General features: G+C 38.5%; 1 protein-coding gene across 1 annotated transcript; it reads right to left on the bottom strand.

Moving 5' to 3' along the window:
* Nucleotides 1-14,908: 14,908 nt before the first annotated feature.
* On the bottom strand, nucleotides 14,909-25,114 carry LOC143452403 (14-3-3 protein gamma-like). Its single transcript, XM_076953364.1, has 8 exons — nucleotides 24,099-25,114; nucleotides 23,754-23,900; nucleotides 23,427-23,548; nucleotides 21,607-21,780; nucleotides 21,280-21,409; nucleotides 15,913-16,076; nucleotides 15,563-15,658; nucleotides 14,909-15,461 (listed from the first exon to the last, which is right to left on the bottom strand). The coding sequence occupies exons 2-8, from the start codon at nucleotides 23,758-23,760 to the stop codon at nucleotides 15,375-15,377; spliced, it is 780 nt and encodes a 259-aa protein (XP_076809479.1). The 5' UTR covers nucleotides 23,761-23,900; nucleotides 24,099-25,114; the 3' UTR covers nucleotides 14,909-15,374.
* Nucleotides 25,115-26,806: the final 1,692 nt, after the last annotated feature.

Below are 26,806 nucleotides of genomic sequence, written 5' to 3'. Positions count from 1 at the left end.
TTTCCTTACTGAATACAAGAGTACAGTTTAGAAACGTTTTTTTTATTACATTTTAATGGCACCATGTAGGGTGTGTGTATATAGTAGTGTGCCAGTAGCATATAACAAATATTATAAGCATAGCGTAAGGCTATACTATTGATCTAAATAGCGAGAAATGTGTCTATGTTATTCAGCCATAAACAGGAAAAGGTAAATCATTAAGATCATACTTTCATATAGCTTCTCAAAAACATCCTCAAGCCAAATGCTTTAATTGCTACATAAATCTTTTGGCAGTAACGTTTATTGCTTAAAATTTCAGTAATTATTTTTACAATACTGTGTAGTTGATATTTTATGATACCACGTTTGATGCAAAAAATTCTTCTAGACGACCTAGACAATAAAATACATAGGACTTTTCAATCAAATATTCCTAAAAAACAACCTTTATTTAGTAAATATATCTTTTATGCCGAAACGTAGCTGACATTATGACACTTTTGCTATAACAGGTAGCCAGTCAGCAAGTTTTATCAACCTGAATGTTACCAAGTTACACGTCTCTTTTAATTCGAATTTCACTGGTAATTTGTATCTGCAACACTATACTAAACAGCTATAACTGTCTCGACGGCTTTTGTTTCTTGTGTGGACTCAGATCCATATAGTATCTATGTACTTAGGTACGTCACGCTATGTGCACTATTATTCTGCGGCGTTAGACGTCAAATAAATTTGTTAACTATTAACTTTTGAAAACCTTTGTCGTAATGTTATTATCCATGCCATAATGAAATTCTCTCATAAATTTCAATTCGCATAGCCCGAAACCGCTATAGTTTTTTACACCTTAAGTAGAGGTGTTTTGGTTTGCTCTTATACATCATATCCGATATACGACTTAAAACAAATATGAAAGTTTCTCGCAAAATATACATATCTGAAAATTGAAAACGTTTTGAATTATAAACTTTCAACGTTGACCAAAACGATACTTTAGCCTCTAAAGAAAACAGGGACCACAGCGCATTTAAATGTCTTGCTGTATAGTTTCTACAAGCCGAGGACGTCCACAGAAATTATACAGAGGAAATATTTCAACGTAAGTTGGTCTCACGGCCCATAGTTAAAAGTAGGCAGTTCGGTTCGGTTAGGAGAACGGGTAAGCTAAAAGTCAATTTAAGCTATTTGGGTATAAATCTGAGTTACATTTAGATTAGAAGAAAAATTTCGGTTAGTTTTAGGGCTATACCCATACTAAATCAGGTCGAACGTAACAGGTCAGGGTACTATAGCTCGTTCAAAACTAACAATCATAAAAATCTGTACAGAAATATAAACTTTGCCGTATCGTTCGTCGCGCAGAGTAGAATTTTTAAGTCGCCAGTTCGCGTCGCCACAAACCGGTCGACTTCGGTGACAAGAGCGCGGCACGCGGTAATGCGACTCATGTTCGACACCCAATGGAGCTATGTTACGTGTTTTGTGCTCGGTTGACGTGCCTTGTGTTTCTGCCTTCGGCCGGAGGCGCTGATGTTTGTAATTGCGCCTTGCTAGTTGGCGAACGTGTCAGTTTTACCGTTGCCTGAGCTGTGAGCAGACGTGCCTGTTTTTACCCTTTATTTTATCAAATACAATTCTACAGCTTAACTGCAGGTCTATTCGAACCAGCATAAGAAAAGGCCAGTAACATTTGGCGAGCACGGCAGGACCTGCAGTTAAAAAACGTGAAGGAAGAAGGTGACCGAGTTTTATCCGCAATGAATTTTTTTTGCTCTCCTCCGAAGTTTGAACTTGGAGAAAGTTTTATCTCGTTTTTATCAACGTTTGAAAGTTTCTGCGACAGTGTGGACGCAACAGCAGCTGCTCGAAAACATGCTTTTATGGTGAGTTTACCGGAAGATGTTAAGCTGGAAATGATATGCAACGGTGTACGGTTAGGCACCATGAACTATGAAGAACTAAAGGCCAGAGCTGAGGAAGTTGCTTGTTGCTCGCTTCGACGTAACAAGGCTAAACAGCAGCTTATACAAAGAACCCAAGCTCTCGGCGAAACGAATCGAAGTTACGTCAACGCCCTTTTCAATTTCGGAGCAATTGCATACCCGAAACCGGAAGATGAAGGTACGAAGAATGACGTCTTGTATAACGCTTTAATAGCTGGACTGCGTAACAAACATGAAACAGAAAGGCTGGTCACGTGCAACATGGAGGTGCAGTGTCCAAAGTTTTTAGATGCTGTCAAAAAGCTATTAATGATGGAACCAGAGCATGTGCAACAACACGTTTCCAAAATACAGCCAATGGAGCAGGTCCCATCAGCTCGCGAGGAAATGAAACAAATGATCCAGGATCTGCGGCAGGAAGTTGACACCTTGCGTGAATCACTATCGGAGATATCGCGGAGGTCTCGTCTTAACCACAATCATCCCTTTCGCCTCCGGGAATCACGCACGTGTTTTGCATGCGGAGAAAGAGGACACATCAGTCGATATTGTCTTCAACGCAACCGCCAGGGAAACGCCAACGGGGCGGGCACAGGTGTCCACCCCTGAATCCATCACCACAGCCAAAACGAGAATTGGTCACTTACAAGATACAGACCGTCTCTGCAGAACAATATAGGTACGTTAACGTTATCATTAATGGTAAGCCCTTGTTTGCGCTTGTTGACACTGGTGCATCAATTACCGTCATATCCCATTTGGCTTTCCAACAATGTTCCGCTCAAGATTTAAATGACTGCCCTTCAAATGTTCGATTTATTGGCGCAAGCGGAACCGTTATCGCGATGGCAGGAAAAGCAAAGCTAAACTTCACCGTTGCCGGAATAGAGGCCACTCGCGACGTTTTTGTTGCGGAGAACTTGTCGGAGACTTGCATTCTGGGTTTGGATTTTCTTCAAGACCATGGTTGCATCGTTGACTATGATGTGATGACACTCAAGGCTGGTGGAGGAACATTACCGCTATTGAGAGAACCAGATGTTGAGCGGGAAGCTGTAATCGAAGTAATTCGAAGACGGGAAGCTGCGTTTTCACTCTCTAAACGTGATCTTGGCAAAACCAATATTCTTACTCACAGTATCGACACGGGAGACGCTGCACCCATACGCCAACACCCGAGAAGAATGTCAGAAGAAAACAAACGAAAGGGCTGTCAATGATTGCACTAAGAAGCATAGTTTTCCTTTGCCACGGATCGATGACAGTTTGGATCAACTCTCGGGGTGCAAATATTTCACCACACTAGACCTTAAATCTGGTTACTGGCAAATACCGCAAACGCACCTGCCACGTTTCAGCACTTGATGCGGATTGTGCTCGATGGGGTTGAATGGAATGGTGCATTGGCTTACCTGGATGACATCATTGTATATGTACGCACCTTTCAAAATCATCTGCGTAACTTGGACGACGTGCTTTCCCGATTAGTTGCAGGTGGCCTCAAACTTAAACCGACTAAATGCAATTTGTTCAAAGAAGAAGTTAGATTCTTGGGTCATGTGGTTTCAAAATCTGGTGTATCCTGCGATCCGGAGAAAATCTCTGCGGTTTCCAATTGGCCTGTGCCCTCGTCGATAAAGGATGTAAGGCAGTTATTGGGACTCGCATCATACTATCGCAAGTTTGTCAGAGATTTTGCCAAAATTGCGGCCCCACTGTACGATTTGACGAAGCCTCAAAAACAGTTCTGCTGGAATGATAAATGTTTACACTCATTCAACTTGTTGAAAGACGCACTCGTGACAAACCCAGTATTGAGATACCCGGACTTTACGCAGCAGTTCATCCTCGATACAGATGCTTCAAATTTTTCGCTCGGCTGTGTTTTGTCACAGATTGTAGATGGTGAAGAGCACCCAGTTTCATACGCAAGTAGGTCTTTAACGAAAGCAGAAAGAAATTATTCCACCACGAGGAAGGAACTCCTGGCAATTGTTTATGGGGTGCAGAAATTTCGTTGTTATCTTGGCACACCTTTTCTTCTTCGCACGGACCACGCTTCGTTACGGTGGCTGTGGACAGCAAAAGAGACATACGGTCAATGTGCGCGCTGGTTTGAAATATTGGCTGATTTTGATTTTAAATTAATACATCGCTCTGGATCAAAGCACTCCAATGCAGACGCACTAAGTAGAAGGCCACAGAACAGCAAAACAAGTGATTCTAATAGCGTCGAAGTGAATCCTGAGAGGTATCCGTTTGAAGTCGAAGAAAACTTTGAAACATGTAAGACCTCGACGGAAAGTGTTTTAAGTATTGATCTTCGTGAGGGTTTCGGTTGGACTCCTGATCAAATTTCACAAGCTCAAATGTCCAACGAACATCTTTTCGTAGTACTAGGTTGGATTAGATCCGGCGCAAGACCCCCTTTTAAGAAAATTAAGAAGTTGAGCAGTGAGGTTCGACATTACTGGTCTTTGTTTGGAGAGTTTTTTTTAGTACACCAGTGCTTGTATCGCAGTCTGGAAGACACACTGGAAGGAAAACGTCTTCAGCTACTGGTTCCTAAAGAAGTGCGTCCGAGAGTCCTGAAAGAGTTACATGACGCATCACATGGAGGAGGACACATGGGTGTTGATAGAACAGCTGAAAGAGTTTCAAGACGATTTTACTGGCCACGCTGGAAAACGGATGTCCGCGAGTATTGTGAGCGTTGCACACTCTGTGATTTACGTAAAGCTCCTTCTAAAACACCAAGAGCGCCCTTGGTACCTTCCGAGGAGTTGGAGCCGATGTAAAGAATAGAGATTGACGTCCTTGGAGGACTTCCTGTGACACATTCAGGAAATCGTTACATACTGGTAGCCACTGATATGTACACTAAATATATGCAGGCTTGGTCTATGCCATCACAGACAGCCCAAGAAACAGCATTTGTTCTCTATCATAACTGGATGACGATTCATGGTGTTCCGGAGCGCATTCACAGCGACCGAGGAGGAAACTTTGAGAGCCAGTTGTTTAAAGAGCTTATTGATCTTCTCGGCTGCAAGAAGTCAAGAACTACAGCATACCACCCTTCTGGGAACGGAGCGGTTGAAAGGGCCAACAGAACCATCCTTTCCATCATGAAGAATTATGTCCAGCGCGATCCACTATCCTGGGATAAATCTCTCTCCTCAATTTGTGCGACCTATAACGCCAGTCGACACGAAGAGACAGGTGTTTCTCCACAGTTCCTTCTGACTGGACGAGAATTGAGATTACCAGCAGATTTGATGACTGGACAGCCTTCAAGTCGTCCATCATCATCGGCAATGTTCGATTTACAAGACCGTATGCGACTTGTCCACGAAGTCGTGAAAACGAGACTCGACCAACGTCGGCAATCCATGAAAGAACGTTACGACAAGTCGGTATCGAGACAAGCTGAGTTTCAAGTAGGAGACAAGGTCATGCTGCGAAACACTGTCATATCAAAAGATGAAAAGCGAAAGTTTCACCTCCCTTATTCAGGCCCCTACGAAGTTGTTGAGACTTTTCCGCCGGTAAATTATCTGATTCGCAACCACGAACGTACGTTAAGAGTACATTTTAACAGGCTAAAGCTAAGCAGAGGAGACCATCATACAAGGATGCCTTCCTATAATCAAGCTAGTTGCCCAGAAGATGTCCCCCAGCAACTAGACATGCCCTTGACTGGAGCTTACTTTTTTAATAGGCCTAACCGATCAAATGCAAATCGTCACGAGAGTAACAATTTTAATAACGTTTGCAACTCCCGAAATAACGGTCGACTTCGCCGAAGCCCACGTCGCACTATTCGTTACCCAGACGTCGAAACGTATTAATTGTTTATTGTGTGATGCTTGATGCTATGTTGTTGACTACTTTCCTATGATTTGTGTTTTATATACCACAGTTTCACATATACCAAGTATGATGGTATTTTATTTCGGATCCGTTATATATCGTCTATTTTAGCTATCAATCTCACGTTTTTATACCTTTTGTTGTGTTATTGGCATGAAGCATTATTTGTAACCCACCTTTATTGTGTTTGTACTATTGTTTTGGTATAGTCAAAAAATGTTTGAATTTCTTTTATAACAAGTTATTTAAAATTTTGCTGTGGTTTTCAATGTAATGTTTGTATTTATATTATTTACATAGAAATGCTTTACCTTGATTTCCGTTTGTTTTTATTGGTGTGATAATCATAATTTTTCCGCTACTGCACCGTTTTGCTGTGTTTGAGGAATCGTTTTTGTAAAGTTTTTTTTTGTGGCCGACTGTGGCATACGTGGTCGACAATTTTCTTCAAGATTAACACATTATCTGGGTAACAGAAGTCTAGAGGTTGCTTCGTGATTATATTGCAATTTGTCGTTTTATTTTCCATATATTAGCTTGTGGCCAGTTTTGTTAATGTCGAGGAGAAATTTATTGGAGGGGGAGGAGCGTTACGTGTTTTGTGCTCGGTTGACGTGTTTGAGCCTTGCGTTTCTGCCTTCGGCCGGAGGCGCTGATGTTTGTAATTGCGCCTTGCTAGTTGGCGAACGTGTCAGTTTTACCGTTGCCTGAGCTGTGAGCAGACGTGCCTGTTTTTACCCTTTATTTTATCAAATACAATTCTACAGTTTAACTGCAGGTCTATTCGAACCAGCATAAGAAAAGGCCGGTAACAGCTATACCTTTTTAATACCCTTAGATAAAGATTATGTCACCACCTACAACGATGTTCTCAAAAGTTGCACAGCTTTTATAATTTTTTTTTAATTAGTAGCGATGATATATTTATTTATATATTGTATTGAACTTAACCAAGTGTGATAAATTATGCAACTTACGACACGCAATTTAAAAGTGGCTTCCTTTGCGGCCCACTAAAGCGTTATGAGGGGCAGAGCTGAATTAGTTAGACTTAAGTTCTTTGGATGTATTTCTGTAAGTTTGAAATACTTAAGTTGATGGTTAGTTGTTTTGTGATTTATACATTTTTCTTGAGTTGTTATGCAGTTGTTGGTTAAATTTGATGACTAATGAGCTTCAGGTCCTGGGCAACGCGTGTGAGTTTTTTTACAGACACTGTTTTTCGTTACTTTTTATACCTCTGCATCAATATTTTTTAACAAAAGTTATAGATTACGGAATAATATACGCACTCGGACAAACGGCGGACAAGTCTTGAGTGGTAAACCATTCAATAGTCAGACTGTAGCTTACTGCGGTGGAGAAATAAGCTGAACCAACAAATGAACCATGTCATTAATTTGTTGAATTATGGGATGAAGTTAAAAGTGCTGAACAAGCATAGCCTAGTTAGATTTAGATAAAATAATGTTGAATTCAAATAAGCCTGTAAGGCTTGATAACCTATTAACTTAAAGGTACCGTACCGTATATACCGGACTACCAGTAGACGGTGTTATAGAATATAGATCATATTACTGTTTCTATAAGTTAGCATTTTTATGAAGAAATTATATGTATGGTATCTACTCAAAATATTAAGAAAGTTCGAAAATTTACTGCTTTTCAACATTAAAAATGCTAACACAAAGAATTCTGCATTTTAAAAGATAGTCGAAACAGCAGATTGTCACCAAAAATTGTCACGTGGCCATTGACTGACGTGACTGACCGTTATCTTAATTCAATCGTTTTTAGTGTGCAAACGGTCTATCAATTTACAACCACCGACCTAGGCTAATTAAGCTAAGGCTCCACCAGTAGTAATTCCAGTTATCACCGCGTTTTTCAGTAAAGATTTAAAAATTCATACTCGTGGAGCCGATTGCTGAAAATTTCACTGGAGAAAATTTTTAAATTGTTACAGAAAATGAAAAAATTTCCACTGAAAAATATTACTGAGCGAGAACTGTCACTGCGTGATAATTTAAAATTGTCAGTGGTAGAGCAACCAGTGATAAGTTGTCAAGTTTAGTGATAATTAGAATGATAATTTCAGTGACAATTTACTAAAACCTTTTGATAAATTACTACTGGAAAAACTGTGACGAAAAAGGACACACACTGTCACTATCACGTGCCAGGATCTTGAGACCGCATGGTGGCATTGTGTTCCACAATTCTCCGACATTGTGGAACGAGGTCTGAAGCTTTCGAAGAATAAAGTTTACCTTCGGGACAACATCTTAAATCAAGTTCAAATAAATGAGAGCGTTCAGGCTCTCAAAAATCGGTTGGCGGATATGGCATTCCCATTAAAGCCGCATCTTGAAATAAAGAACGAACTGTTGTATCAAGCTCTTTTTCGGGGACTTATGGACCGTCAGTTGCCAATTAGAATCGCATCCTCACCCTCCGCGAAAAGGGACTTCTTAGCCGCATCTGGCTTTGGATGGCGACTTGATTTTGTACACTCGCAATTTGTGGTGAAGTCGATCGTATCAAGGACATCTGACAAGCTGACCAGACTTGCGGTCACCACTCAAATAGAGTTGAGCCGAAAGAAAGAAGAGATAGGCACCGTAAAGAGGACCTGAAAGCAAAATCCACGGAGCTCGCTTCAACCGTACCAAAACTACAAGAACAAATGAACGTCTGCTGCTCAAAGTAGCGCAAGAACGTGCTCAAAGGCCGCAAGACCCCTGCTTGCATCAAAGACCTCACAGTTCATTTTAAACCCCACTGCGTTTATTTAAAACGTTTATTTATTTTCATTTTAAACCCCACCCCATTTAACGTATGGAGCGAGAAACAAGACAATCGTTGTTGTCGACACGCAGAGACCGCCGAACAAAAGGCAGACTTACACCGTTTTGTCAATATGGTTGTGGATGACACAACTGTATAAGCATTGCTCGACACTGGGGTTAGCATCACATTCATCAGAAAGGATGTACGGGAAACTGTCAACGTAAAGGTGAATGATAAGATAAGTTTGGATCCTTTAACCACTGATGAAAATTTTGTAAATGCGGATGGCAGTTACTTAAATATGTTGGACTTGACTAAATTGCTTCTTAAGATTGTGTGGCAAAATAATATTTCGCACCGTTGTTTATTTGTTTTTCGTGTGTTTTCCCACGCTTTTATTTTGCTAGTGTTGTATCACCCTGATTTCTTTTTGTCCACTGTCTTATTTGATTTTGTTCTTTTTGGCGCCTCGGTGTTTCGATGTGATCAAACGCGTAATTATTGCGTGTCCTTTTTCGATTGGTGTCCCGCATTTGCTTCAGGCGTGAGTATAGTTACCTTCCTGAGAAAAAGTGGCTTTTGGAAGGAGTCTACGTTCGAGTGTTGAGAGCGAGGACCTGTCCTTTTTTGTCTCTCGGATCTACTGTTGCTGTTTTTATTACATTTTACCAACTTATTTTACATGCCTGTTCGTAACTTTAAGCCCCAAACGGAGATGAGTTTTTTATCTCTCATGAAAGTACAATCGAGCTGCGTTGCACAAAGTTCGTTGGTTTTGAGTGGCCGTGAAAGCGGTAGAAAACGTACCTGGCAGAAGAAAATCTGTAACAATTGTCTTGGAAATCGATTTCAAAACCTATTTTTGTTACTGTTACTTAGGGAAAACTTTCCAGACGAAAGAATCCAGCGTTCCGCTATTAAGTCAACGCTTAATTCCGACGAGGAGTGAAGCAAGGTTCTAGGTCAAGGTTCCTGTCGAGACTAGCAAATTTTAGTTCCGATGTTGTCATCTTGCCAAGCGGCACGAGAGTGGCTTCCATTTTCCCTGTTACCGCTACAGGCATTATAACAAAGTCGGAACGGTTTTCTTGTGAAAGTGATAACGTTTCATGCGTTCATAATGTATAATATCATTATCTAACACCAAGCGCGAGAGTGACATTCCGCAAGACGAAAATCAAGAAAAACAGAGGGTAGAGGAAATAATGCAAGAAATGCGAAAGCAAGGCTTAATTCGACCTTCCCATTCGCCTTGGTCAAGTTTGATAGTTTTGGTAAGAGAAAAATTAGATAAAACTCGTTTTTGTGTTGATTATCAGGGCGTTAACAACGTGACAAAGAAATGCAGCATTCAAATTCCACGCGTTGATGAAAGCCTTGATGAGATGTCGCAGAGGACGTACTTTTTGACACAGAATTTTCTCTCTGGTTATTGGCAGATCTCTATATGTCACAACAATCTATAGAGAAAACAGCGTCAGCAAGTCACATGGGCCTATTCGACTTTAATGTAATGCCTATGGGTTTGTGCAATTCGGTGGCGAGTTTTCAACGACTCGTGCATATTGTATTGAATGGTTTGGAGTGGCGTGGTGCCTTAGCTTATTTAGACGACATCATAGTATACGCAAAAACGTTTGAAGAACACATACAGAGATTAGAAGAAGTATATACGTCGATCGAGAGAAAGTAGCCGCTGTCCCTGAAAGGCCTACACTTACCTCAATGTACGCCAATTCGTTTGATTAACTTCTTACTATAGCAAGTTTATTCGAGATTATGCTCACTTGGCGTCACCTTTGCACAAACTCACTGAAAAGAATCAATCTTTCGAGTACTCAGAGATCCTTCAAAAATCGTTTCTTGCGTTGAAGAATGCTTTGACCTGGGCTCCAGTGCTACAATATACTGATTTTAAGCACTCATTTATTTAAGACACGGATGCGTCCAATACCACGATCAGAGCAGTACTTTTGCGATTTGTAGATGGAAAAGAATATGTTGAATCGTATTGTAGTCGAATGCTCAACAAATGCGAGCTTAACTATTCTACTACCAGAAAAGAATTGCTGGCTGTTGTGTGGGCGACTAAAATCAACCGGTGTTATCTGTTGGGCCAGCACTTTCTATTGCGCACAGATCATAACGATGGTTATGGGAAGCGAAAGAGCTCTATGGCCAGTGTGCCAGATGGATAGAAGATTTATCATAGTACAACTTCGAACTGATTCATCGCCCAGGTGAAAAACATAAAAATGCAGATGCCTTGGGTAGGCAACCGCCGTACAAGAATGAAGAAGAAATGCATTTCAAGAACAACAAGGGTTACAACAGAGTTAAGGAATTCGACCCGACTGAAGACTCTGCCGTTCCTGTGATCAGTTTGAGGGAATCAATTGGGTGGTCGCATGAAGACATTTCTCGGGCGAACAAGCAAGATCTTGAAATAGCTCCAGTATTTGCGTGGTTAGTAAAAAGTATTAGTCCGCCGTACAAGTCAGTGAAGCGTTTGTCCGTCATGACCAAAAACATCTGGACCTACTTCAAAGATTTATTCTTCGAAAATAATATGCTCTACCTCAAACAGGAAGTAGCGTCACAACCAGGTCACATGTGCCATCGGCTGGTCACACCTGATGTAATGAAGAATTATATTTTGAACTAACTCCATGATGATGCCCTCGGCTGCATTTACCTCTTAGTATCGAAGACTTGTTCAAAAGTCGAAGAACGTTTCTTTTAGGCTGACTGGCGCACGTACGTCGAGAAGTACTGCCGAATTTGTGTTATGTGTGAGAGAAATAAAAATCCAGCCACCATGCCAAAGGCTACGCTTTGCCCGACACCCATGCAAAGGGTGGAAATCAATGTTGTAGGTCCACTTCCGCTTCGCATGTCAGGTAACGAAAATGTATTAGTTGCCCGGGATTTATTCGCCAAGTCTGTTCAAGCTTAGCCAATGCGTAATCAGTTTGCCGGCAGTACGGCTCATCTTCTTTTCCACCGATGGTTTAGGGTACACGGCGTGCCGGACATTATACACAGTGAAAGAAGAGGTAAATTTGAGAGTGAGATCTTTTCCGCCCTCCTTCGCTTTATGGGAAGGCAGAAACGTCGAATCACTGCTTGCCATTCGGCGGGTAATGGGGGCGTTGAAATTAAGAAGTAATAAGGTGATAAATAACTATGATCCGGAATTATGTTCGAGAATACAATCGTTATTGGAATGACGCTCTTTCTGCAGTTGTAGCGGCGTACAATACAAGCTCTCACAACAGCACAAGCATCTCGCCCCATTATCACTCGACAGGAAGAACTTTGTGTTTAGCAGTGATCTCACTGGTTATCCAGCAAAATACGCAACAGATTCTTACCAATAGACTATTCAAAACTTGCCGGAGCGCTTGATTACAGCTAAGCAAGTGGTCCGTGCAACTTTAACTAAACAACGTCAACTTATGGAAACGCTTTATAACCGTCAAAATCGTGGAGCTCCATACCAGGTAGGCGATCTTGTATGGCTTCGAAATGAGGCAGTCCCCCTGGAGAAAGCCTTAAGTTCCATTTGCCATTTAACGGGCGCTTTGAAATAATTTCTGAACAGCATGCCACTTATCAGATTAAAGGGGAATCAGGAAAAGAACAGGGGGTGAATTTTAACCGGCTGAAAGCATGTCATAGTTCAACTGAAACACCAGAAAATGAGAGCCCGATAGATAAAACATCATGCACCTATTGAAACTTAAGTACCTGTTTCAGGCCATGTGTGGATTCCCAATATGGATGATGGCATCCAATCGTAATCTGACAGTGGTCCCACGAAACAAGGACAAGACCAAGCTCAGATGTAACCAGTTGAGGACCACTTTAAGATTCCAGACCAGGTAGAGATGAACACGTCATTGGATAACAACTCAGAACCCGCAGAAGGGTTAATAGTCCCAGAGGCCACCCAATCCAATTAAAGACCTCAGAGGGACGTGCGACTGTGAAACCTTCCAGGGATGGTAGGCAACAGGGAAACGGTGATTGTGACGTAAAAAGGACACACACTGCCACAGTCACAAAAATCTAGCACTACTGCATTTTATTTTAATACTTTGTTCTAATTACATCACTTTTACTTTATAAATACTGTGTTAGGATAATACCTATTTTGATTCACTGCCACAAATAATTTATAGATGTTATATCAGCGCATTAATGGTGATTACGCTTTATGCATTTTGAATGTTTTCTTATGGTTGCATTGCTGGTGTGTCTTCTTTGGGAGTAACCTGCAAATATTGTTCGCCAGTTATGTGTTGCGTGTTTTTCCTTGTGGTCGTTGATACTTCACTTTGTTTGTGTTCGTAGTTTGCCTTGTGAGTCGCGTTACTCCCTCCTGGGGCAACTGCGACGTTTTGGAGGTGTTAATTATCCCCGTGTCTGCTGTGCATAGCTTTTATATTTGGATTCATTTCAAGTTTACGTGAGCGACCGAACGGGCGTGTTTCGGTACGCTCTTGTTTTTATGTTGGTTTAAGCTGTGCCTCTCGTAGAGTTTCATTTATTTCTCTTTTTCAGGTTTTATGACGGTTGGTCGCTATAATTAACCTACACAATTTCGGCCTAGCGGTCAGGACGTTAACAAAGTATGTTCCTGGAAATCTAGGGTGACAAAAACTACACGTCACAAAACAAGTTCAAAAACGAAAGTAATAGTTTATTACGTAACGTACTTTTATAATTCGATCTTAAGACCATTTTCGATTTATAGGCAAGATGGGCATATCGTTCTGCGGCTCTATTGATTCGTATAGCGAAACTAACTACAGCATAACTGTACGGACTTGCCTCGTCGGGAATTGATTGTATGTGGCCACTGGTGTGGAAGATGGGGTTTTAGAAACCCTTAGCCCAGAATTAAATCGGCACAAATCGGCACCCCTAGCCAAAGATTGTATGATTGGTTAAAAGCAACTACCTTAATATTCTGACTCACCACTGCTGACGACTCAGATGAAGCTTAAGAGATTCAGGACGAAAAACCAAAGGGCTCGAGTTTTAATTCTTGTGATAGCTGGTTGTTGATGTAGCTTTCGGAGACTCCAGTGTCCAACAAGAACGTTTTTTTGCAGTTTTGGTGGTGGGTTGATAACTTTCACATTTTGAGTCGGTGTCGAGACAGTAAGTGACCCTCCATAAGAAGATGGATGGAGAAGATGACCCTCCATAAACAAAAGTAATAAAAGTTTTTCAGAAAAGTTGCAAAATTAACAAAAACTTGCGTTTCACGTGTCGGCCATCATCTTATAGGTAGCCTATATGGTTGCTATATTTACAGCTCAGGGTAAATAATCACTTATTTAGCTATCTTTAACAATGCGCTTTTGGCGAGGAATTTGTCAATTACAATGGGATTAAGAGAGTCTGTTAGATATATGCGTTCGGAACAGTGCCGGGTGCTCATGTGACCTATACACTTTTAAGCTAGACGATTAGTGTGATAAATGTTTTTTTTTCGGCAACCGTTTCTGTAACCGAATGTTACGTTACCTAACTCTGCAGATTGAACTTGCGTAAACAGAAAAAAATCTTTTCCTTTAGCTTCGCGATCTTCAAAATCGATGTTTGGTGAACGTTTACCGATGGACTAGTGGCAGTCTTGATTTTGGAAAATAAATTCCTCGAAAAACACCGCATGAGACCCCGGATGCTTTGCTCAAGAATGTAGCATGCTAGTGGCTATAGCTTAACGAATAGCTGAAAAATCAAATATATCTAACTCGCCTCCCCATACCCCACGGTCAAAACAAAAAAGCGTGGTCAAAAGTTGCCCATAGTACCATTTTCTGTGCCCATTTCCAGCTATACTTTCCACGTGCTGACTGGATTTTTTAAACATGAGATCTCTACTAGAGACATTTATACTAAAACTATCAGCCTAAAAATCCCAACATCAACTATACCACCCTCTGATTGATGCTGTTTTCTTAAATTAGGACAGAGCACAAACGTTTCCATAAGTGTCTGAAAATTGTTTGTTTGACGCAAACCTAGTAGGAACATTTCTTTGTGATATGGTTAATTGTCCTCACAGGGACATTTGCTTTCTTATTGGTACTGCATGCCGCGAAAAGAGATGCGAATGAAGTATTATTATTTTGAAAGCCCTTATGGAGGATATTTCTTCATGCAGTCATTGTCTGTCGACAATGGCTCCAATAAAAGAAACCTGTAGTATGGGCGATGCGGTTTTTATCATAATTGACGACGGCTCATCTTTCTATTCAAGAGCATGACGACATTCGCATAATAAATGATGAGAAGAATTTAATGCACTCTCCATGTAAGATTTATTGCTTTGAATGTAACGTGCTTTTTATTTTTTAATGACAGCTTTAATAGGGTAAAACTAAGAACATTACAAATATTTCTAGACAAATTCAGCATACAAGAACAGTAATCCAAGTATAAAAATCTATTCAAAAGACGATATTTGTAATATTACAGCAATATTTACTCCATTTATTCTGATAGCATATATTTCGTTTACAAGGAATATAACAAACAATAGATACACACAAAAGCATAAAAATCACACACTCATACACAAAAGTACTGCAAATGGTTTCAGACACTTTATTGTTTTATATGATCCCTGCCGATCGGTCAAAAAGTTGATATTTGTTGCGGCTCATTTAACAGCAAGTACGAGTTATCCGGTGCGATTGTATCAGCCCTATTATAATTTTTTAAACTTAAAACCAGTAAGCTACCCAAAATTTTGTCTAGCCTTCATTCATCTTCTTCAGTGGGCTTATCATCGTCCGTTTGCTTTACAGTGTCTTCTTTGTCATCATCTGGATCAGGATGAGTCCAAAGCTAAAGGCATGTGAAAGATGACCAGTAAAAAATATATTTAAATGACTTATATTTTGCGAAGCTTTGTTCAATGAGACACAAAGACTTTTATAGTAACTAACCGTCAAATTATCACGAAGTAGTTGCATTATGAGGGAACTGTCCTTGTATACAGGATCAGATAGCTTTTCCATCTCAGGAATAGCGTCATCAAATGCCTTTTGAAACAATTTAAAATTTAGATAAAATATCCCATTGTGTGTTAATCCTCCCATCTTTATATGCAACTTAACTTACTGTCCTGTGGACACGTTAAATGTAAGATAAAATGTGCATTCTAAAACCAAGCATTTTGCAAAATAAGCTACTTGTTCTTTCAAATAAATAACATATGTATAGGTTATAGATTGCTGTGACATGTAAGGTTCTTATTTCTAAGCTAATATGTAGCATGGAGTTACAGCAAAAATACCTTTCTGGCAATTTCGCAAGCCTTTTCTTTTACATTCAGAATTTCGTAAAAAAACACAGAATAGTTCAGGGCCAACCCCAGTCTAATTGGATTTGCGCATGCCATTTTACTCTGGCAAATTTCATGAGCATTTTCATACGCAGCGTGTGCTTTATCGGCATAGCCTAAAAACAAATAAAACAATAGTTGAATTAAATGAATTAAATTTCGGCGCTCCTTGTAATGAAAGCTCTCATAAATAAAATTTTTATTAGGTTTATTGAAACTGATTTTACTAAACATTCTTCTTCTTTCTTGAAGTGTTTAACAAATTGTCTTTTAAAGTGCGCACTGCGCAGTCTGCGAAATAAACGTAAATGCTCAAAACCCCATTGCCTTGTTCATAACAATTGCGATGGTTTAAGCTTCTTATATTCCTTACTTTTGCATACTTGGCTTATTCGTTTCTGCATTTAAAAAACAACAGAATCTGATGTTTTCACACCCCAAAAATACTGCATAGCAAAACATGAAACGGCCTCGATCAGCATCAAAATCACAATGTTACTTGCTTTTAACAATATATTATAAAACTTTTATTTCGGTGCAATTTAATTACGATCGACCAATTGCATCTGCTTCTTAAATTTGTTATAAGTATCAAAGCTACCTTACGTTCGCAATAACGGGGACTTCGAAAACGACAATATAAACGAGAAACAGACGCTATACACGACTTCAAATTGAATTTGTAAGAACTGACAATTGTTTTGTATGGAAAACGTAGCGAATATTGTGAGCCGTTGAGACATGATTTCACCACGCAGCGTGTGATTCGGTGATATCTGTAGTCATTTTTACCAGATTTTTAACGAATATGACAGAAAATTTTGTTTTGAGTTCGGCTATTATTATTTTGGCCAAATCAATAAAATTTCAATAAATAACTGCTTAAACTACCCCGTTTGAAACAATGTATTCTTCTCATTGTGCTGTTCTTCGCTTTGTACTGTTACCTTGTAAAATGTAGATGTCAAGAAGGGTTGCGTTCCTAGTTGATGACAGAAGCAAACCGAACCATACCTTAGATGGGGTTTCAAAAACTGATGCAGCTTTTCCTGGTGGAGATCCTGTGTTGTAACAAGCAGGCCTGAACCGCCTAACAGTGACCGTTATACTATTGTCATGTGAAACCTAACGTAACCTGGACATAACTAGCCTGCAAAACGGTCATGTGTAATGCAAGAAACGGAGTATTTTGGAGCACAATAAACATCATGACTAATCTGAAACCTTTTAGGGAAAATCCAAAATATTTTGTCACTCAAATACCGAATTAAGAAGACAAATACAAAGTCGTATACTCGGGAGGAGACAAAAGTAGAAAAGGGAGTTGCTTTGATAATAAAACAAAAATTGTGAAATTATGTTGTATATCACTACACAATCTTAGACCGTACAATTGCTTTAAAATTGAAAAGAAAACAACAGGACCGTGCTGATTCAGTAGCCTATTATGCAACACCAAATGATGACACTAAACCAAACGAACTATAACAGATTTATGCCTCACTCCACAAAAAAGAATATTTGTAAACACTAAGACAATACTGAAATAATATGTGGTGACTTTAATGCGAAAGTTGGAAAAAATAAAGACAGACTGTAATTGGACCATTTGGCATTGGAAACAGAAGCAACAACGGTGAAAATTTATGATTGTTTATACAAAACATAATAAATTATTTGTAACTTTCACCTGGTTCGAAACAAAGCAATCCGTAATATTTACCTGAACATCATCCAACAGTCATATAACGCTAAGTTGACTAGGTCTATATTCTGGTTAACAACAGTTTGTATACAGTGTCAATAACTTCAAATTAAACCAGGAGGAGGCTGTGGGTCTGATCACCAACCCATTGTAATTAAAACTAGAACCAAACTGAAAAAAATAAGACGGAAATTTGTGGGAAGCAAAAGCCTAAAAACAAACAAAGAAGGATGACAACTAAAATTGTAAGCTTGAAAGGTCGAAAGAAGATCAACAAAGGATGATAAAGCATAGCATAAAGCTTTAAAATCTAAGATGTAAAATTCATGCAGAAAAGCAAAGGAAATACAATATAGTATCAAGAGAGATGTAAAAATCTGGAACTATTGGACAAAACGTATAGTGACGACTGACGAGCTTTATCAAAAAAACTAAAGAAAAAGCTAGTTAAAAAAAGCAGTAGAAACTAGACAAGCAAAAAAAAACAGACTGCCGCTAGGCATATTGGATAACAAAGGGGTAAAGCTGCATTCAGAGGAGGATGTGGGAGGAATACGTTGGAAGGGAGCTGTATTGTGAGAAAGTACTACAACAAGTAGATGTCAGCGCGAACACCGAAACGATATGAGTGTCCCCGAAGTAGAAATATAATTACACAAATCCCCGGTAGATGGTATTCCAATATAATTTCCACAAGTGCTTGGAACAGAAGATAAAGAACTAATAACCAAACTTATAAACTGTAGCTTAAATACAAAAAAGGAGAGCTTACAGAGGGATTTAGAGATCGTTTGTTGAGAGTATTTATACCGATATGCGACATCAAAATTAAATAAATAAAACAGTCAAATGCTGTGATCACATCACAACCGAAGATCTGCTGCGACCTGCTCTATTTAATTTGTACAGAAAAGGTCCTTCAGGATTAGATTGGAATAAAAATAAATGGTAAAGGTATCACAGACATTCGTAATGCAGCTGGTACTGGAGTTATAACAGAGAAAGAAAAGGACCATCGAGTTACGGGGAAGAATATTTATACACAATTTGAAAGAGTTATTGCATGGATTATATGAAAAACAAATTTCATTTGCGTTGGTAAATACTAAATAGAAACAATACAAACCTATTAACATTTATCTTGAATGTCATAAGCTGGAACAAAATAGAAACTTACCGTTATTTAGAAAGCTGTTTACAGAAAAAAAAGAAGAGAAAAGGTGAAGCGAAGAATAGGCAAGGCAAAAGCAATGTTTTGGAAAATGAAAGATGTGTTATAAAGGGGTTTGAACAAAGCTACAAAAATAAGAGCTGTACAAAGTTAAATTTTCTCTGTTATGAGTTGTGGGTGTGAGACATGGACATTTGCATAAGTTCAAAAAAATTAGGGACTCGTGAGTTGGGTCAGAATGTTGAAAGGTAAGAAATCTTTTTATGACCAACTCAATTTTGTTTGGTACAGAATGGGATTATTTTATCTAACTTGAACTTGTTAAACATGACCGAAAAATGGTCAACTCTACAGGGTGCCTGTATATTTCATAAAGAGATAGTAAGCCGTACAGCATTGTTTGGTACAATGCATTATATTTGGCTGTAACGTGTAGGTTTGATGCTGGCATTTTATCATCTTCCTGATTAAAAAACAACTGAGAATCGTTTTGTGAAGAAGATTGAAATCCATGTCAACTCCATTTAACAGAAAAGATCTTCCATGCGAAACATAGAATATTCTTGTACAGCACAATTGTAACCAAATCATAATTTGTTGCAAAGTTTCTAAAGTCCTGAACCCCTTCCATCGCTGTCGTTAAAGAACTCCAGGGAATTAAAAAAGTTAGAAATATAAATGCAATAAGTCTAAGTAGTAAGTACCATACTTTTTAAATTAAAGATTTCTATGCCGTATACTCGTATAGCGCTACGTCACGTTTGTAATGAAATGTTTTCCGTTACTCCAGTAAGTATTGCCAGGAAAAAAGAAAAACTGAAGGAAAGAAAACTTTTAAATTTGTATAGCCTTGAGATTTTAACCACAAAAGGAAACGAAACAATAGGTATAAGGTATAAACGGTAAATCTTGATATGATGGTTGAAAAAAATATTCACAAAATATTTTTTAACGTTTTTGACAAACTAAATGTTAAAGTGAGGGGCAAGTCCAGCAATACAACTTAACCTTAAATCAAAGAGCAACCTTATATTATTGTCAGTAAATATAATGGTGAAAGGATTTGTTGTAATATGTAGTGGTTAAGCAGCAATTGCGATAAATAAGTGCTTTAAAAATTCAAATTTATCGTTCAACTATGTCGAAAATCGCGGTTTTTATTACATCATAAAACAGAAACAATAGGGATGACTCAGGTATGTCGATCGGGTACGAATAGAATGTTTCCTGTAACGGACAAGTATAGAGTAATAAGTATAATTATAACGTACATATGTGTACAATAGAAGCATTTGCCGTAAATAAGCATAATAAACTGGCTTGCCGTTGGTGTACTGGTTAATGTAAATCAGGGGTGTCCAACCTTTTTGGCCGAAGGGCCACATGCGATTTACAAATGATTGCGCGGGCCACTTGAGTGTTTAAAAAACTTTGTTGACTTTACTATATCTTGGTATGTTTATTGTTCTAATAATTGTAAAAGAGGATAATACGTATTTCGAAGATTACAATTTTGGTGCGTGGGTTTTAATTATAAACTTTATACACGTCGACTTTTCAATGTGAAGTTTAGCACTGTTTTTCTCTAACAAGTTTGGCAATATTCGGTGAGATGGACGATGTAGCAATGGGAAGCAGGTTTTCCATATGGCTGTCAGAAAGTAGTAAACAAACAATAAATGTCAATTTCTCGGAATGTAATTTCGCCATAAATTACATAGGCGATTCAGTCGATAATTAATATAAGTCATTTCGAAAATTATCGCGCGGGCTACTCAGAACCTCCCCGTGGGCCACGGGTTGGACAACCCTGATGTAAATGCTAACCTGCAGTACAGTACAAACTTGCCTGTTGGTTCTAGCATATTCCGGTACCGGTATTTGCGGTAAAAACAAGAATGCTTTACCCGTTTATGCACTGTCTTCTGTGACATTCCTATGCTGCAAATAAACACTACCTGCTACTAATCACCTACTTATGAAGACGTATTCCATCCATAACGCGTTAGCAGTTAGCTAACCTACCACTACTACCCTACCTAATACAAACTCCGGTCATCAGGCATATTATGTTTTCGTTGTGTCGCCATCATGACCGCCCTCTTTGTCATAATATGAGGCTAAATTTGCGAAACAGTTTTGGCAAAACTTGCTTAACCACCACATATTATTAAAGATTTCACCAGTGTATTTACTGACAACTACTTTTTGATTTAAGGCCAACTAGTTTTTGGACTTGTCCTTCTCTTTAATAATCGTCTCTTTAAACGTACCAAATTATTTTAAAATTATAAAAGTATGTATTCTACGGCAAGTGTAGAAAGTATATAAGAAGTCCGTAAAAACATTGTTTTCTGCAATCTACCAGATATCGGAAAAGATTTTCGAAAGAGCGTCGTCAAAATGTTATAACTACAAAAGAAGGAAAGAAAAATAAAGGAACCTTTTTTTGTCTCATTGTTGGAAACTTCCGCCACATATCTGAAATAATCTCCTTTCATCTTGAGGTAAAATGTTTCACTGTGACCATCATCATCTTCGGCATTTTTTAAAAGGTGGTCATCGACAAGAGCCTATTGATGGAATGTTACTTATATCAGTGTTACACTGAACTGCAAGAAAATGTAGTCATAGCTTACAGCCTTTCGTAGGGTAGGAAGTACTTGACCGGGAAAAGGTTAAAATTATCAGAATCCCAAAAAATTAATGAAAATCAATGGAATGAAAGTAAATTAGTGAGAGCGCATTGTTACTACAAGCTTTCTCTTACCTCAACTTCATTACACTTCGCCTCTATTTCTTGAGCGATTTGTGCTAAGCAAATTTTGTAAATATCCTTTTTCATTTTGTTATCTTCCTTTTGGTCAATGCTTGATATCACTCTCCATGATGACCTTCTGGTTCCCACCACATTCTTGTAGGCAACAGAAAGCAAATTCCTTTCCTAAAAGATAAAGATAGGCGATTAGCTATTGCTATAGTCAAAGGCCCATATATATAGACGTAAGCATTAAAATTATGAAGATTAGTACTTTATAGCCTTAATATAGTCATTTAGGACCATGTCAATTATATACACGTTTTAGTTAATTGGACTTGTTTTTTTTTTATAAAACTGAAACTCCGACCGCTATTACTGTTCAATGTGTTCATATTGCAAAATATGTCGAAAGCACTTAGATACAGTAATTTGTAGAGCGTTTTGAAAGAATTAGCGTAGTTTGATAAATAATTTAGCAGGCATGAGAGAATTTTCGAAATTTAATCGTGAAATAAATCAATACAAAATCTATTAAACATAGGCTACGCCAAGAACAGTTACCCGATTTGTTGCCGTTGCCTGTAATATGCGTATATAGGAAATGAAATGCCAAGAATCGCTCAAACGTATATTTTATACGTTTGCTGTAGTTTCTCAGCAAAGCCTCTATTTATGGGAAAAACATTGTATTTATCGGTAAACCAATGTAGTTTGTAGCTCTTGTGGTTAATATCAACGAATATAATAAAGCGATCATAAGTTCTTATATTTGTAAAACATAATTGTAAAGCATTTTATCATTGGGTTTATAGCCTTCCTTTTGGATAAAACTAATACTTGCGCCAAAACAACTAGAAAATGTAGCATAGCCTAATCAAAACATTACAGTCACGAGTATGCCTATATGTGCTTAAAGGTTGAAGAGAAAACAAAAGGCCGTCCATTATTATTGCATGACACTAATTTGATGTTCACATCAAGCCATACGATCACGAAAATTCAACAACTTATTACTGTATATAAAATGGATGATACACATACAGATAAGGTTTTGATTAATTCCAAACCACAAAATATTTCTTTTGTTGCATAAGCACAGCTATTTTTCATGACCAAATACAAGAAACCGTGACAAGCGTCTTAATTGAAAAGGAAAAGTCCACAAAGTAGCCACCGTTGCTACAGAAGTGAAAATTCGATTAAACAGTACTGTATGTGTAAAAATATCATATGTTTGACATAGTATGGCAAATTTACGCAATGCTATTAAAAGACTCAGAATAAAACTTTTATATTCACTCTGAATTACTGTAATTTCAAATCTTGTTGAAAAGGCAGTACAAACCATTCTTTAAGAAAACTTACTGGGTATTATGACTGTCTGTTTAAAGACCATTCTTAAATCCTCATGGAAAGCACAGATCAAGAATCATAACGACTTGGTTAGGTCACTAAATTTCAGATAATTAAAAACGACCTTTTATTACCCTACTGGCCAGCTGAAACCATTGCATTCAATTTCATGCAAGTGATATCGACCACATTTTAAGTCCTTTATGGTTCGAATTAATCTTAAGCATCTAATGTAGGGCATTCGTAATTATGATCAGTGGAAACTTACAAATTTCTGCATTTACCGGCATAACCATTCGCACAAAGCTAACCGCATATGGTTTGCGCTCTCTGTAGCTCTATGCGCAATTTCCGTTACGTCATGTGGCTAGTGATCCTCGACCACGACTACAGGCAACACTTCGACGTCGTAAGGTTTATTGTTTCATCTTAGGCTTCAGCATTCGCATATCGTGATAGATTTATAATACACATACATCAGAGGAAAGGGCTTCTTCCATTTTTGCAACTTCTGTCATATGCTGGACCATGTCATCATAACGTTCCGCTTGCTCGGCCACTTTGGCCCATTCTACGTGCTGTTCCTTTGTACAAGTACCTTGAAAATATAGATGTATGTTAACATGTTGTTTAAGTAGTGCATGTCATTGCGCATGTACGAGAATTTCATACATATCTATTTAATGCGAAAGGGGCAAAGCAACGTGCGTTTTCCACAGCAAAGCTATACTATAGAGGCGTAGCCTATGCCGCCTTCTTTCATCAAACTGCATGGTGAGTTAACCAAACAAATGTTAGCTTACCTTCCATAGCTTTTTTCCTGATGTTGATTTCCAGTGAATAGCGGCCGCTATAAAAGTATAGGTATAAGGGTGTTCTCAAAGTTTCCTGTTTGCGCAATACGTGCGTTGTTATTGTATATGTAATCGTTTAACGACGTTAACATTTATCTGTAAAATGTTTATAGCGTGGTTTGGCGATAGTCTAAATGACATCAAAAATTCAACAAACACTGTATAAGACACTTCCACATCGGTTATGGTTTATGATAACCTTTCGTAGGTATATATACAGCATCTATACTAATCTAATGCTGCAGTTAGAAGCTGAAGTATTAGAAGCACACGTTGTCACGTAACGATACTTACTTTTGTTAACATTGTGTACTCCGTTGAAAAGTAAATTTCAAAAAATTTTAAACACCGGTACGCTTGAAAGATTAACTTAATTGAAGCTTTAGACAACTGTTTCCGTTTGCACCGCTAAGGTCCAGTCCAGCTATGTCCAACCGCAATAGCTTAGTGAGCTAAAAATTACGCACATTTGGCCCGCACATTGCCACCATGAGTAGAATACACTACTAACCACACAAACACAGTACTGACAACACGAACAATAACAGATGTTCTGACGCCCAAGCAAGCTCAAGCAGACTTTCATGTATATTTCATACACATACGCTTTACATATAATATAACGATACCAACACCAGGCCGCACAAAACCTTCAAAAGGGCCGCGGGTTGGACATTGCTGGTTTAGTTACTGTTATCATATAGCTGTTTTTTATGAAACACAGTTCAGTTGCAGACCACTTAGTTTGCTAATGCAGTAAACAGGCAAAAGTATTCACCTACTTTTCAGATTCATTTTTAAATTTTAACAGTCTCTGTAATTTGATGTAATGTCTGGAAATTCGATTATCTACCTTATCAAAAACGTGCGTTGCTTGACACTATTTTAAACATGGTCAAACCAACGAAGTCTTGAATGCCTTTGCGTTTACGTTTCCATACTTTTATAATGTAGGCTAACCTCTTAAGGTATCCAGAAAAGTAGTATTTTTCATTTTTTAGATCTGTTACACCCTACACTTTTTACGTTATGTTTGAAATTGTCCCCGTGCTCGTTGATTAAACATTTTTTTCTTCGAAATAAATACTATAATTGCAACGGATCTTTCATAAATATTATTCCAGCTACTGTGTACAATGTAGCAAATGTGACATGTAGCACGAAACGTGTAAAGTTTCAATTTTCAAACTCGCCAGTAGCCAGGCCAGTAGCCTGGATTGCAATGTAAAACATTGATATTCCCAAGAACACATATATGAGACCTTGGGCAATTGGCTGCCTGACGAAAATAAATGCATGGTCAATCTCTGACAAAAGCTTCAAAAACTAGTTAATAACATTCTTCTAGGTATGCCTGAGAGAATGCGTTCTCTTTTAGGCCCAAGCTATTCTACAGAAAAAGGCAATGGCAAAACAATGTAGGGATAAAAACATCATCAACATCACATATATATATAGGCTATGTAATTTCAACCTAATTGCATAAACAACTGTCAAAAATAGTGATTTGTGCAATTTAGAATATCTCTTTCGTTTGGGCGGTTGTTACTTGTCATACTCTGTTTTTTAATACAAAATGTTTCCCGAATTAGACTTACAGGCTTACTCCGTCTCTCAAAGGGCAATATAGTTTGCAACAGATTCAAGTTTTGATCGGCTACAAAGAAACTTTTGCTGAAATCATATTTCCAATAAATAATAAGTAAATAAGACTCGAGTCAATTCGAGTCTATTGATATTCAAATCGCTACAATTGTTAAACCATGACGAATGTCAAGAAACGTTTCTGTCGATAAACGAGGCAGGCTTGATTTTGCGCAAAGCAGTAAGCAAATAGAACTAGTTTTGGAGGATGTTAATATAAGGAGAGCCTAGTGAAAGTTGGTGCTGGCTACTAAAGTTTAAATGAAGTTGCTTGTTTGCTAAATCTAAAGGCGTGCCTATTAATCAGAAACAGTTGGAGTTTTTTAGTTTTGAGATTTTAAAGAAAAAGGTGTTTCATGCGGTGCATAGCGTTGGGGAAAAATGGACCTCTGAGGGTTGAGATAGCAGACATATCTCCTCTGCGTTCTGCTAAGCTCACTTCCAGGAAAAGGAAGGTTAGACAATTGGAAATTTTGACGAGCTCTCCGGTAAAAAAGTCTATTGTTGAGAGAGTGAAAAAAAAATAAATCGAAACTTATGAGCTTGCCGAGGAAGAGAAAAGTTTTATAGCAGTCCAAAGCAGCTGGTGTTGGTAGATCGTCTATTAAAAAATACTGCTGCGTGCTCTGTGGAGATCTATTCCAAGATCCCCCTGAACAGAATTGGATTCAGTCAGTGCAGCAAATATAAAAACTGATGTCACGATAAATGTTTTGACTATGCTGGGCCTGGGGACTTTGTATGCGACTTGTGTGTGGAGGCCTAGCTTGTACAATACTTCGCAGTTTTGTGATTTATTTTCGTGTGTGTTAGCCTTGTTATTTTTATCCAAGAAAAACCAGAGTACTTTTCAAGTTTAATGCTATTTTGATATCTGTTTCAATGCTATCGTGTTTAAAATTTTCAGGTAGCACGTGAAATATATTAGGTCAGTTTATGCATAGCCTATAACCATCTAGAATCTAGATTGAACAGATGCACTGCTTCTTATGAACTTACAACAACCATGGACGAAATCCATTAAATTTCCTTTCCGACTCATGACCCAGGGGCCTGTTTTGCCTCGTCAATGATCTGTTTTGCCCCATGCAAAAATCAGTTAAAAAGTTTTAAGAAGAAAAGATGGGTCAACACGTTTCTGCGTTGACTACCGTGCTGTGAACAACATTGCGAAGAAGCGTAGTTTCCCTCTTCCTCGGGTAGATTATAGTTCCGATCAACTTCTTAGTTGCAAGTACTTCACCACATTAGACTTAAAATCAGGATGATGGCAAATGCCAAAGTCCAAGTCCAAGTCCGAGGTCACGAAAAAAGACGGCGTTTACATACCATAAAGGGCTGTTTGAGTTTAACGTTAT

Source organism: Clavelina lepadiformis, chromosome 1 (genome assembly GCF_947623445.1).
Source record: "Clavelina lepadiformis chromosome 1, kaClaLepa1.1, whole genome shotgun sequence".
Lineage (NCBI taxonomy): Eukaryota > Metazoa > Chordata > Ascidiacea > Aplousobranchia > Clavelinidae > Clavelina > Clavelina lepadiformis.
This window is presented reverse-complemented; position numbering and strand designations above follow the sequence as displayed.

Coding starts and splice junctions, on each gene's coding strand:
- LOC143452403 (XM_076953364.1), bottom strand. Junction 21,781..23,426: donor AAGAAGCCCTTTCCTCTGAT/GTATGTGTATTA, acceptor TTTATCTTTTAG/GAAAGGAATTTGCTTTCTGT. Junction 16,077..21,279: donor CAACAATGAGACAAAAAAAG/GTTCCTTTATTT, acceptor ATTTGTTTTTAG/GCTATGCCGATAAAGCACAC.